At 57.3% G+C, this 13,720-nt stretch overlaps 1 protein-coding gene across 5 annotated transcripts; it reads right to left on the bottom strand.

Annotated features, from left to right (window-relative positions):
- Nucleotides 1-86: 86 nt before the first annotated feature.
- Nucleotides 87-6,613, bottom strand: PDZD4 (PDZ domain containing 4). 5 transcript variants are annotated; one of them, XM_032757895.2, is made up of 8 exons: nucleotides 6,249-6,336; nucleotides 5,758-6,046; nucleotides 5,187-5,277; nucleotides 4,650-4,748; nucleotides 3,978-4,040; nucleotides 3,411-3,512; nucleotides 3,003-3,113; nucleotides 87-2,806 (listed from the first exon to the last, which is right to left on the bottom strand). In XM_032757895.2, exons 3-8 carry the CDS (start codon nucleotides 5,235-5,237, stop codon nucleotides 1,253-1,255), a joined length of 1,980 nt encoding a protein of 659 aa, XP_032613786.1. In that variant the 5' UTR covers nucleotides 5,238-5,277; nucleotides 5,758-6,046; nucleotides 6,249-6,336; the 3' UTR covers nucleotides 87-1,252. The 5 variants fall into 5 exon arrangements, with proteins under 5 accessions (XP_032613786.1, XP_032613784.1, XP_032613785.1 ...); XM_032757893.2 differs by having other exon boundaries at nucleotides 5,804-6,046; XM_032757894.2 differs by having other exon boundaries at nucleotides 5,804-6,046; nucleotides 6,267-6,327.
- Nucleotides 6,614-13,720: the final 7,107 nt, after the last annotated feature.

The following is a 13,720-nucleotide window of genomic DNA, read 5'->3' as shown; positions in this document are numbered from 1 at the left end:
CTAACCCTGCCCCCCTCTTCCTTCTCCCACCCCAAACTGACAACTCTTTCCCCAGCCCAATAAGAATGAACACAGGGAGGCCGTGATTCAACCAAGTACAAAGGCAGCTTGCTTTATTCTTGAGATGCAGGGGGGAAGGGGTGGTGCAGCCTGTCTGCCTCTAATCTGGGGCTCTCCAAGCCTAAGGGGCACCCCACAGGCAGCCTAGTTCACACGTGCAAATCCTGACAAGGTTGGGGGCCTCTCCTTCCCAGTCAGCCCACCACCTCTCACTGGGGTCCAGGTTGTGGATCGCCACCAAGTCCTCTCCAGGCCGCATGGCCCGAGGTCTTCCACTGCTGCTCATGGGGCTTGGCTTCTAGACCCCTCACCATCTAAGCACCTTCCTCAGTTCACTCAGAAGAGAAGCCCCTGCTCCAGATGGTGTGGGGTGCAGAACGGGCTCTGTGACTTCTTGGTGGACACCCTGCAGGACCCCTCCGTTCCTGCAGTCTTGCTCTGAGTCACTGGGGAAACAGGTGCCCCCCAGAGGCTCCCCGTTCCCACACCTCAGAGTGGAAGCCACCAGAACAGCTGCTTCCCATTCCTCCCACCTTTCCCTCCCATTCCCTCCCATCCATCCCCAGCCCTCCCTCCCGCTCTTCCTCCCCAACTCCCTTCCCAGCCATCAGTGGAGGGGGGAGTTCCACCTCTGCCAGGCTGCCTGAAGGGGCTGCCAGCCCCCAGGGCAGGTCCACAAAACAAAACAACTATTGGCAAGCACAGAAAGGGAGAAAAACCACAAAAATCAGGGGTGCCTTTGTCTACAAATAACTGCAGTGCGCAGCAGCGGGTAGAGGCCGCGCTCAGCAGCGAAGCTGGACACTCTTGTGCTCCTTTCAGCTCAACTTTCCTGTCTGCAAGTACACGGGTCGGGTGGAGAGAGCACTGGGGTATGTGTGTGCGTGCACGTGCAAGCACACGCAAGAGCATGGGGGATGGGGAATGGACACGCACAACCGACGGGGTGCCCATTACAGGTGTGCCCCCAATGCTGGTCACTGGCATGGTCACTTTACTTGGGCAGAAGAAAGAAAAGCGTCCCTTCTCCTCAGGGGCTTCTCTCTGCTAACAAAGCCCTGTGCGCACGCCCAGACGGGGAGGTGTGTGCGCGCGCGCACACACACACACACACACACACACTATATAGGAGAGTGAGGGCCAGGGCCCCAGAGGGCTCCCTGGGCCTGGGCCGTGTACCCGCCCGGGCAGCTCACACGGTGGTGACTGAGAGGAGAGGGTTGTAGACCCGCTTGCCATCGGCGGAGCGCGCGCCGTGGGCCAGCATCTCCTGGATGGTGATCCAGTTGTCCAAGATCTTCTTGTTCCGCTTCTTCATGGTTTTGCGGTGGCTCAGGGCAATGATGTTGAGCTCGGGCTTGCTGTCGCCATTCTGCTGCTCCCGCAGGCACTCCAGCCGGCTCTGCATCATGAACTCGCGCCGCTTCCGCTGCTCGCGTGCCCGGATCAGGTGCTGCTTCCGCTCCTCCTTGCTCCAGTAGCGGCCCATCTTCATCTCGCTCACCGCGTCGTCGTCGGTCGTCATACCGCTGCGCTCCTCCCGGATCTTCAGGGCACGGGCTTTCAGCAGCCGATCTCGCACGGGCCGCTTGGCCACGTAGCGGGTTCCGTCGCTGCGCACCTTCACCTTCCACTCCATGCGCGGTGCTTCAGCGGCCGCGGCCGCGGCCGCCACCCCGCCCACCCGAGGGCCGCCGGCCAAGCTCAGGGGGCCGTGGCCCAGCTCCTCCAGGCCTCGCGTCGGGGCCAGCTGCACGCAGCTGTGGTAGTGCTCGCCCTCCTGGCCCTGGCCGCGGTGGCGCCGCGAGAGGTAAGGGCTGCCTTCAGGGCCCACACGCTCCAGGGTCAACCCGGTCTTGGGGTTGCGGCGGCCGCGCTCATCCGCGTGCTGCCTCCGGCCGGCCTCAGGATCCCGGGAGAGGGACCGGAACTTGGCGGGGCTCCCCGGTGGAGGAGCTGCCTTGGCGGGGGTGGCAACAGGGGGGCCGGGAGGGGTCCGGTTCAAGTTGGAGTTGCCGGCCACGGCTCGCCGCAGGGGGCTCTCGGGCAGAGGCTCCACAAGCAGCGGGGTGCTGCGGCAGCTCTCCCCAGTGTTGTAGGCGCTGGTGCTGTCCTTGTCCGACTTCTCGGGCAGCTCGGAGATGTCGGACAGCTCGTGCTTCTTGGGCTCGCTGGCCGCCAGGTCGTAGAGGCTCTCCTCCTCCAGCAGCCAGGCCTTCATGCAGCGCTCGCGCAGCTGCTGCATCTTCTGCGCCCGCAGGATGTTGCGGCACTTGAATTCCAGGTGCCTTAGCTCCTCCTCCAGCATGGCCATCTCGTGGCCCAGGCTCTCGTTGCGGTTGACGTCCAGGGCGCTGTTGCCTCCGGAGGCCCGGGGAAAGAGGAGGCCCAGCTGGTTGCCGTTCTCCAGGTGGCACTTGATCTCCAGGAGCTCACGGTAGCGCTCATACTCCTCATCCGTGAGGCCCGGGACATCGCCCCCTCCCAGCCCCGCCCCCTCGGCCAGCAGAGAGTCCATGCTGAAATGGAAGTCCCGGCTCTGCAGGGCGTCCCCTTGCAGGCCAAACTTGCGCAGGCTTCCCGGGGTGTTGGTGGAGCTCGGGGGTTCGTCCCCCAGCAGGTCGTGCTCAGAGCTCTCTTCGTTCCGGGTGCTCTCGTCAGTCCGGCCCACCCCGCTGTCCAGCTCCTGGCTGTTGCTCAGGCCTGGCCCGGCATCGGGAGCCCCCTTCTCCTCTTCGTTTCCGAGCTAGAGCAGAAAGGTAAGTACTGCTCAGTTAGGTCCCATGGACAGGGATGTCACGGGATGTCACAGAAGGATTGGAAGGGGCTTCAGGCCTGGTTCATTTCCCTGCCAAGCATTGGGAGACCCTGCACAGCCTCAGCGCCTTCCACCCAGTTCTCTCCTCCTCGCCCTCCCCACCAGCGCCCTTTTCCTTCCTCACCTGCTGGGCAGGGGGTGATTTCAGTTTACGAGCACGCAGCTCCCCCTCATTCTCAGAGCCAAAGTCATCCAGGAAGTCATCCCGGTCACTGTCCTTCCACCTTTTCGCCAGCTGTGGAGACAGGCCCTGGTGTCCCCACAGCTTCAAGGACCTCCCCATATACCCTTCTTGTCTGCTCTGGGCCCCACACTTGGCTTGTTTCAGTGAAGTTCAACAACCTGGGGGCAGGGTCCCAACCCACTCAGCCTTCAGAGGCCAGGAGGGGAAACGGGCCCTGAGAGACCCCTGCCCACCCGCCCTCCATCAACTCCAGGTTGTTGGCACATCTGTGCCCTAGTCACGGCCAGCAGCTTCCAAGACAGAAAGCCCGATGTCGTGGCCCCGGGTCGCCCTGCCAGGCATACACACCTGGCTCTCAGGTCGGGCCACCAGCAGGGAGATGTTGGTGTTCTCTTCCTGGCTCAGGATGGCCACCGCCTCTTCCCGGTTCTGGACGTCTACACCGTTAATCTGAGGCAGGCCAGGATACAATCAACAAGGATGCTAGGGCTGGCCCTGGGGCGGACCCTGGGCGAGTGCAGGGAGCCCAAGCACTCTGGGCTCGGCTGGGCTAGGCTGGGGCTTGAGCTCTGGGAGGATGTAACTAAGTGGAAGGTACCAGGGAGAGGGCGGCGTGGCTTTTGCAAGAGCAAATGTGTGCTCAGGACAGCATGGAGTGGGGCAGAGGGAGAGGGGCCAGGAGGTTTCAGAGCAGCAGGGGCCCTGGATGCCAGCAGATCCCATAGGCACACGGGAGCCACTGGGGTGAGTGGGCAGGAGACAGATGAGACTCAGCCCGGGTTTAGGACACAGCAGCCTGCTGGGCCTCAGGGTTAGCTCTTAGTGGGAGAGAGCTAGGGACTGGCTAAAGAGAGGTGGCTGGGCCGACGAGCACAGTGGGGCCTCGGGCCAGGTCTGCAGCCTACAAGTGCTCACCTGGATGATGCGGTCTCCCTCACGGATCCGGCCGTCTTTGGCTGCAATGCTGTTGGGATTTACCTGCAGGACACACGCATCTTGGGGACTTGGTGCCTAACATGCCCTTTCAGTAGAAGGGGGCAGGCTCACCTCAGGGGCCCCCAAAGCAAGCTAAAGGCTCTCTGGCTCCCCTTCCAGCTCCGAGCCCCAGGAAGCAGGGGCAGAGGCTGTGGAGTAGTCGCCTCTCCCCGCCCCTGCCCCTGGCACTCCTAGGCTCTTCTGCACGGAAGCCTGTGCTTTTGGTCAGCCGTGGGCGTTGGTGGGAAGTAGGACATTGTCCATCTGGAAGGGTGGCTTTAGTGGGATGCTACTAGTAGGGAGGGGTGCGAGGGGCCATCCCCCTCCTGGGGATACACAGACATCTGCCCAAGACGGGTTCGGGAGAAGGCTAGACAGCAACCCTGTTGCTAGTTCTCAGGCCCATCTGCTGTCCCACCCAGGCACAGGCCTCTTTCTGCAGATGACTACCTCACTGGACAGTGGCTGACGCCGTCAACCATCACCGCCTCACCACGCAGCACCCTAGCTGTGATGCCCTGTCTCTGGTAGCTGGGACCTTACGGGCAGCCTCTGAGCCACAGGCAGGCCACGTGGAAGGGCCTCGGGGCTGGGGCATACCCGTCTGCATACCTCTCCGACATAAATGCCCAGGTCCTCCTCGTCGTCCGTGCGGTAGCAAACCATCAGGCCCAGCTTGTCCCGGTGGCTGCTTTTATACAGCTCCACCTCCTGCCACGAGGGGTCCGGGAGGAAGCAGAGGTAGAAAGCCCCAGAAATGCGTGAGTGAGGGAGCAGGCAGCACAGCCCAGCCCCTCAGCCTGCAGCCCCTCAGCCCGCAGCCCCTCAGCTTCCTCTGGAGCCCCCTGAGCTCAGTTTCCAGCCTCCGCTTTGAGGGTCTCTCTTACCATCCCACGTGGCGCATGTACTCAGTGGTCTCCCTCCCAGGAAATGCACGAGGCACACACAGGCACAGGACACAGAAGACAGACGTGCATGGGACGTGGACTCATCGACATGGACGGAACACGCAACCTCACCCGCACCCTCCCTGACTCAGCCAGACGCGTGCCAGGAGGGCCACGGGGTTGGGCCTGGGCAGGAAGGCACACAGGCGTCGGGGCGGCTCCCGCAGCTGGCTGCGGGCCCTGGCCTGGCCACCCGGCTCACCTCATACTCCAGCTCATCCAAGCGGTCTGCCTCCTGCGGGCCGCCCTCCATAAACTCCGCCGGGTCATAATACTCATGGCTGATTGGGGGGCTGCCCAGGAGAAGGTGGGGGTCAGACCAGCTGGCCATCCTCTCACACCTCAGCCCCAGCTCCCAGGCAGGCTGATCCCAGCGTGCCTGGCACGGAGACCTGCTCTGCTTGTGCTCTCAAGGGTGGGTGGCCCAGCTGCCTCCTGCAGAGCCCCTTCCTGGGCAACATGCAGCCATGCAAAGACCGGGGACACTTCTCGCACCTGAGTGTGCAGCATCCACGCAGAGGACCTGCGCATGCCTATAGCGTTCCCGTCCCCCAGACCAGACTCCTCCAACCACGCCAGCTGGCAGGGACCAACTTCTCCAATCTCCGGGTGCCCACCCGCCCGCCCAGCACTGGCCCCACTCATGCAACGCCCCCAGGAGTTATCCAGGCCCTGGAGGACTTCTGCAGAGCAGAGGGGGGCCCACCCTACCTCCAGGGGCTGCCCTCCTGGCCCCAAAACTAAGGTTGGCTGCTCATGGCCCTGTGGCCTACCTCCCCGTAGCCCGGGCTAAGATTAGCAGAATGAGGCAGCGCTCACGCGGTCATGAGCCACCAGGCCTGGATGAAAGGCCCTTCTTCCGGTCGGGCCAAAGAAAGAAGCTGAAGAGATGGAAGAAATTCAGAGCAGGTAGAGGAATGAGACAGACAAGGGATGCAAGAAGATTCAAGGAGTGATGCTTGTGAGGCAGCAGAGGAGAGAGGATGGAGGAGGAGGAGCTGAGGCCCTCAACCCTGGCACTTCCGGCAGCGACGTCCCGGACAGGAGGGTCCTCCCTCGGCCCTGGGGGTAGATACAACGGGGCGCCTGCTGGAGCCCGGCCCAAGGCTAGAGGCCTGGAGGTTTTGGAGCCCTTGGGTACCACGGTCAGCTCTGGAGGCCGAGGGGCCTGCTTCCTGCCCGAGAGGGTGGTGTGCAGATGGCCGCCCCAGGTGGCCTGCCCTCTCTGGAGGCAGGGCCCGGGGCCCTCCTGAGGGCGACTCACAGCTCAGAGAGGACGTACGGCTCCAGGATGACCATGGGCGGGGTGGGCGGACGCAGCTTGCCCAGCGCCATGATATGCTCGAAGGTGATGTCGGTCTGAGTGCCACTGTCCACCAGCTGCAAGTCGTGACAGGAGCTGTCCCCCCGGAGGCGGGGGCTGCGTCTCAGCACCTGGATCACCAGGGGCTCCTTGGAGGAGCGCAGGGCCTGCAGAGTTTGCTCCTGAGACAGCTTGGAGAGCTCCTTCCCGTTCACCTGCGGCAGAGACACGCCTCCGTAAGAACCCTCAAAGGCCTGCTCGTCCCCTCTGAGGTCAAAGCTGAGGCCCTAGCTGGCAGGACCTGGGCTGACAACCAGCACCCCAATCCACTCAAGCAAGGAATCTGCTCTCTGTCTGCAGCCCTGGCTACCTTTGGTGCCCCTGTTCCCAGGGAAGCCCCACTGCTCAGCCTTCATCCCACTGAAGGCCAGCTGGGGATCACCAAGTCACGCCAAGGGCTGGGGGACCCAGCCTCTGTGCACTGGGTCTGGAGGCTGTGATACCGCCCTACAACGTCCTCCAGACTCTGCTTGAGCTCTCCTGGCCTCTCCCCATCCGGACCCACTTCTTTCTAGGGCGGCACTGAGGCCAGAGCCAGCATGAAGATCCCATTGAATTCCTTGGCAATGACTGGACCGTAACAGCCAACACTCAGTGAGCATCTGTGTTGTGCTCATTCAACATCAAGCAAGAGGATGACCTTGACTCTTCAGATGAGCTGAAGAGTCTCTCAACAAATGTCTACTCACTAGGGAGGGCCAGGGTCAGGTTGGGGGACAAGTAGGAAGATGCCTAAAGATATGGTGTTGTGTCCTCACAGTGATAACTGACTTGCCCAAGAGAAAAGGCCTTGATATACAAGAAGCCCCCTGGAACTGCAAAGTAGCCTAAAAGAGGTGCCAAGACGGGCAGATCACGAGGTCAGGAGATCGAGAACATCCTGGCTAACACGGTGAAACCCCGTCTCTACTAAAAATACAAAAAATTAGCCGGGCGTGGTGGCGGGCGCCTGTAGTCCCAGCTACTGGGAGAGGCTGAGGCAGGAGAATGGCGTGAACCCGGGAGGCGGAGCTTGCAGTGAGCCGAGATCGCGCCACTGCACTCCAGCCTGGGCGACAGAGCGAGACTCCGTCTCAAAAAAAAAAAAAAATGCCACCACTGATTTTTGGGCACATGCCATGTGCTACATTCTGGGAAAGACCCCTGATGTGGGTCCCCACAAAATCCTAACCCCCCAACAACCTTGAGGGAGATGCCATTATTGCAGATGAGGAAACCACGTCAGCAAGCTCAGCAAGGTTGCGGCACTGAGTCAAAGGTCATGAGCCAGGACAGGCTGCCCGGTGGCCAGAAGGGGGGGTCGGGGAGGAGGAGGCCATCGCGGGCCAGGGCCCAAGGCGGAAGTAGGACCTGAGCAGCTCTGCGGGATGCTATAGGGGTGAAGGAAGGACAATGAAGGGTAGCAGAAGGAAGCCCATTACGCACAGTGCAGGTGGTGGGGCAAGGAGTGCCCACAAGGTCGAAGGCTGCTTCCGCAGCACCCTGGGACAGTATGCTGCGACCTTCAAGTCCTCCTTGGGGAAGGGAGGCAAGTAGAGAAGGGACGAATGACTAAGGACCAAGAAGGACTGAACAGACTCCACCAGAATTCAGGGCATGTGCCATGGGGCCAGCAAGAGTCAGCAGGAAGCACTTCTAGGAGGAGGCAGCTCTCGAGGCAGGCGTGCAGGGTCTCCTCATGGGCTCAGCGGCTTGTGGAAGGGCTGTTCTGGGCTGAGGGGGGCTACACACTGGCATTATTCCCAAATGGCTATGCCCCGCGAGTGAGCATGGGGACAGACCTTACCCACAGCTAAGGGAGCACACGGCTGGCCATGCATGCCTCGGCAGGAGGCGGGGAAGGCTTCTGGAGCAGGGGACACCTGGCCTCCATCAGGCAAAGGGAACAGGGCCAAGAAAAGACCCAGGGAGGCTGGTTTGCAGTTGGAAGCAAAGCCCCCAGTCAGCACAGAGAGGGCAGGGCAAGGAGACCCAGAGTCCTCCTAGGGATGGAGCAGTCCGGGAGCTTGTGCCAGATGAGAGGGCAGAAGGGCCCTGGGCGTGGGTGCAGGTGGCTGCGCCTGCATAGAGCCCTCTGCTTTTCCGAGTTGTGCGACTATTAGCAAGTTTACAAGAACTCTCTGTCCTGCGTTCTCACAGCGGCACCTCCCTCCCCGGGTTTCTCACAGAGATGTCAATTCCGACGGCAAAATCTTGTCTTAGTGCCTGCAATACGGCAGAAGCACAGCCGTAGGAGTCCCTTCGGGAAGACGGCTATCTCGTGAGAGCCCAGCTTGTCCTCGGAACCCCTGCGGCCTCAGCAGCGGCTCCTGCATTACCTCTTTTCTGTTTAACTATGTCCTTGTAGGTAATCACTGAAGTTTTCTATGTCTCCCTTCTCCCCGAAATTTTCATATTCTGAAAAGAGCTTTTTGTCAAAATCAGTTTTGTCCACTTATAAAAGAAACACAGGTTCATTTTTTGGTTTTGGGGGGCTTTTTTGTTGTTGAGATGGAGTCTTGCTCTGTTGCCCAGGCTGGGGTGCAGTGGCACGATCTTGGCTCACTGCAACCTCCACCTCTCGGGCTCAAGCAGTTCTCTTGCCTCAGCCTCCCAAGTAGCTGGGACTACAGGTGTGTGCCACCACACCCAGCTATTTTTTTTTTTTTTTTTTTTAGACAGAGTCTTGCTCTGTCATCCAGGCTGGAGTGCAGTGGCACAATCTTGGCTCACTGCAACCTCTGCCTCCTGAGTTCAAGTGATTCTCCTGCCTCAGCCTCCCCAATAGCTAGGATTACAGGCACCCACCACCACACCTGGATAATTTTTGTGTTTTTAGTAGAGATGGGGTTTCACTATATTGGCCAGGATGGTCTCGAACTCCTGACCTCAAGTAATCCTCCTGCCTCAGCCTCCCAAAGTGCTGGGATTATAGGCATGAGCCACCGCACCTCGCCATGTGGCCTGTTTCCTTCCAGTCTGTTTTCTGTGTGTGCCATTTTGCAGCTGCAGGCCCCTTAAGGTCCATCCACACCAACACACCAGTGGACCATCATGTTCATCGTCACATCAGTAAGGGTGGCTTTGATTTTTTATTATAAAGAATGTGGCAAAGACACATTTTGGGGCCCATTTTGTATATTTTTCATACTTAAATCTTTGTGTAGCCAGTGGTTGTCAAGGTGGAGAAAATTTCTTGAGGTGGAATTTCTGGATCAAATACTATAAAGGAAACAGCTTTCAGCCAAGAAGGTATTTGTTGGAAGACCATAAGAATGTCAGTCGGGACAGGGCATGCTGTGCTTGGTGGAGAGGCTGCAGTTAGAAAGGCGGCAGCGGAGTGTGGGTTCGGGAAGGCTGTAGACAAAGGGACATGACGGAATGGCCTCAACACTCTCAGCAGCAGTGGCTAGAGCCAACTGAAGCTGGGAAATTTGGAAGCCAGTTGTCAAACACAGTGATTATTGATATTTTAATGGTAGAAATGTACAGGTAACTGAATGATATTAACAACAAAGGCAATAAATCCTCAGAACACATCACTGTCTAATTATCTTACTACACTTTTCTGTCATCTGTGCTCTTGGGGTTATTCACATCTGGCATGGGAGATGTGAATACTCTGTGATGGTGTGTGCATTCCCCCAACTCCAAGTTCAGTGACATCGCAGTGGTGGCTTGAAATCGGCTATAGTGGCAGCATTTACACCAGGGAAATCGGCAAATGCTCCAAATCAGGGCTTTTTGTCTGGGAACATTTACCAGCTTACCACTGCCCTTGAGGAGAAGCCAACACACAAGTGGAAGGGCTCAGAGCTGTCCTCAGGGTTTCTTCCTGAACTCCCGGGGCAGAACAGCAAGCAGGCAGTGGGATGCTCAGGTGACAGAGATGACAGAGAACGCAGGAATGCCTTTCTACCCGGAATCATTACCAAGCAGCAGTGTTGCTATGGAAACTGAGGAGAGCTTGCTGGGCAGGCTGGTGGAGGCTGGGATGTCAAGAGGGGGATGGGCGCGGGCACAGCCTCAGCACCTCGGATCAGCAGCAATCAGAGTGATCGCCTGTGACAGCCAGGCAGGTCTTTGGGTGGAAGCCACGGGCTCCTGAAGCCTTCTCTCTCTCTCTCTCTCTCTCCTCATCAGGTCATGCTGGACCCCGAAGGAAGAAATGAGCTCCCCTCTGGGGAAGAGCTAAGGGCTACTAACAAGGTGGGAAAATATGGGGCCATAAGCAAAGAGGTATAGGGCCAGGCACATGGTAAGGAGCCACACTGTGGCCCTTCTGATGACAGCAGTTCTTCCGGTCCTGCTCAGAGCCCTGCCCCCCCGCCCCACCCCCAACCATGGTGAGGTAGCACACTGGTAAAGCCACCCCTGTAATGCCCCAACCCTCGGATTGCCTACTCAACCACTCCAGTCTCTAAAAGGCACAAACACTCAACATGGCCAACCCCAGGTTGCTTCCCGCCAGACTCCCCCTCCTGCCCCACCTGCAAACGTTTCCACACCCTGGGAGCTTGCCCCACCAAGACAGAAGACCTAGTCCAAGCCCTGGCCAAGCAATTCCAACTGGATCAAAGACCTACAGGGACAAAGCAAAACAAGAGAACAATATCTTTATGGTGTGGGATAGAGATAAAATTCTCAATATTTCAAATGGGGAAGCAATAATGGAAGAGATGTAAAACTTCTAGACGACAAAAGACACCCTAAACACAGTAAAAAGACGGGCTCAGAGGAGAGCCTTACAATGCATGGACCTCATAATGGGTTTTCCAGAATATGCAAAGAATTCCTACAAAACAACAAGAAAACACAGACACAAACAACTCAAGAAGAACATGGGCAAAGGATATCAACAGGTGCTCAGGGCGAAGGGGACCCACTAGCAAGCACTTGGAGCCATGAGATGAGAGGAGATGCCCTTCAGAACCACCACCAGGAGGACCAGGAGGATGTGGGCATGAAGGCCACAGTGGCCAAACACCAGGGACAGCCCAAAGGTCTGCCAGCGGTGGAACAAACAATTCCTGGTATTCTGTATGTGCGGTTAATGGAGGCGCACATGCTTATTCATAGTATGTACTTGGTGGAAAACACAGCAGAGAGGCAAGCTGATGAAGGGCATAGGGGATGGGTGGGCACAGCCGGCTTCAATCTGCCTTTAATACCTTCTTCAAGGAAAAATGCTCAGGCCAACAGGGCCCACATCAAGGCTGGGTGGCAGTGCTGGTGCTAAGTGACAATGCAAGATGATGCTCCTTACTTCTCCAGATGCTACAGCAAGTCCAGGAGGCCTCAGGGTACCCAGGCCGGAGCTCAGCCTTTTATGTCTGATTGTCTAATTACCTCCCTTTCATTAGACTACAAACCCCAAGAGGGCTTCACCCTGAGTTCTACTTCCATCCCAACTCCTAACAGTTTGCTGAAGATAAAAGTTTAATATGTTTCTTGGCTGAATTAAAATTTTATGTATTTCCGTAATTTGTTGAATATATATTAAGGACCTGTAATTTATCTGATCTACCTTTTAAAAAATAATAATAATAAGAGACGGGGTTTCACCATGTTGCCCAGGCTAGTCTCGATCTCCTGGGCTCAAGCCATCTGCTTAGTCCTCCCAAAGTGTTGGGATTACAGGCATGACCCAGCCCCTGGGTCTGATGTACCCGGACTCTATTAAAAATACAAAAATTGCCCAGCACGGAGGCTCACGCCTGTAATCCCAGCACTTTGGGGGGCCAAGGCAGGCAAATCACCTGAGATCAGGAGTTTGAGACCAGCCTGGCCAACACAGTGAAACCCCGTCTCAACTGAAAATACAAAAATTAGCCGGACATGGTGGTACACACCTGTAATCTCAGCTACTTGAGAGGCTGAGGCAGGAGAATCACTTGAACCTGGGAGGTGGAGGCTGCAGTGAGCTGAGATTGCACCACTGCACTCCAGCCTGGGCAACAGAGTGAGACTCCATCCACCCCCACCCCCCCAAAAAAAAGTCTCCTTCATCAAGTGCAAACTTCCCTCCTTTGGAACAATCCAGACGAAATCCACTTTGCTTCTAGTATGGGGAGAGTGGGGATTGTTGACTGAGCTCATTATCGGAAAACTCTCACTATTGAATGTTTCCTTCATTGAGAGCAACCTCCCTCCTTTGGAACAATCCAGAAGAAACCCACTTTATCTTGCAACACTTCACGTACCTGAAGCCCACTCAAATGCTCCTTGTCCCCCCTCGCCTAGGTTCCCAGCGACCCTCATCTTCTCCAGTGCTCCCGTGCCATCCTGACCACATGCTGGGCATCATGCTTCACCTTAGCGAGGCCACCCTGTGGCAGTCAACCCTGTTGATTGGGTAGTGAGCTGGGAGCCAAGCAAACCTCAAAGCCTGTTCACAAAGACCCCTCCTCCATCCCGTGCTAGCACAATAGATTTTGTACAAATTTTCGCATTTCCTTTCAAATAATCAAAGTGCGGCTGGGCGCGGTGGCTCACGCTTGTAATCCCAGCACTTTGGGAGGCCGAGGCAGGCGAATCACGAGGTCAGGAGATCGAGACCACGGTGAAATCCCGTCTCTACTAAAAATACAAAAAAATTAGCCGGGCGTGGTGGCGGGCGCCTGTAGTCCCAGCTACTCGGAGAGGCTTAGGCAGGAGAATGGCATGAACCCGGGAGGCGGAGCTTGCAGTGAGCTGAGATTGCGCCACTGCACTCCAGCCTAGGCGACAGAGCGAGACTCCGTCTCAAAAAAATAAAAAATAAAAAAATAATCAAAGTGCTCAGAGCGCCACACTGAGGAGGCGGAGGAGCACAAAGATGAAAATACAAGTCCCTGGCACTCCGCTGCCCCGGGGAGTGCAGCAGCCTGTGAGCACACCACGGCTCAGCCAGGGGCTTGACGTGCCCCATGGCGACTCTTCAGCACACAGATCTACTTCCTTCCTGGTTTGCTGCCAAGATGGGCCCAAGAGGGCTGACTCTAGGACTGCAGCTCCAATCTCAACCACAGTTGACATGAAAGTCCTTAATTTCCACCATGGTCCCTGCTCTGAACAGGGGACTCAAGCCTTAGCAGGGCCCCTCTGCCTGAATGTGGCCCAAGTGGCCCTCACACCCTGCTTGGGACAGCCCAGTTCCCCTTTGCACACTGAGAGCACCCACTGCCCCAGGTCCCCTGCAAGCCCAGTTCCTCCTCCCAGCCGACCCCATCACCCTTTCTAGACACACTTAGTCTGAATCTTACCCCAGAGTGTAAAGTGGTCAACTTTCTGGAGAAGAATTTGTCAATAACTATAAAAACCCTTGAAAACGTTCATGGTAGCCTTTGATCCAGTCAATGTGCTGTAAGTAATTTAGTCTAAAATAGTAATAATAATAATGGATATTACATGAA

Source organism: Hylobates moloch, unplaced genomic scaffold (assembly GCF_009828535.3).
Source record: "Hylobates moloch isolate HMO894 unplaced genomic scaffold, HMol_V3 SCAFFOLD_7, whole genome shotgun sequence".
In the NCBI taxonomy this organism is placed as follows: Eukaryota; Metazoa; Chordata; class Mammalia; order Primates; family Hylobatidae; genus Hylobates; species Hylobates moloch.
The sequence above is the reverse complement of the archived record's forward strand: the minus strand, read 5'-3'. Positions and strand labels throughout refer to the sequence as shown.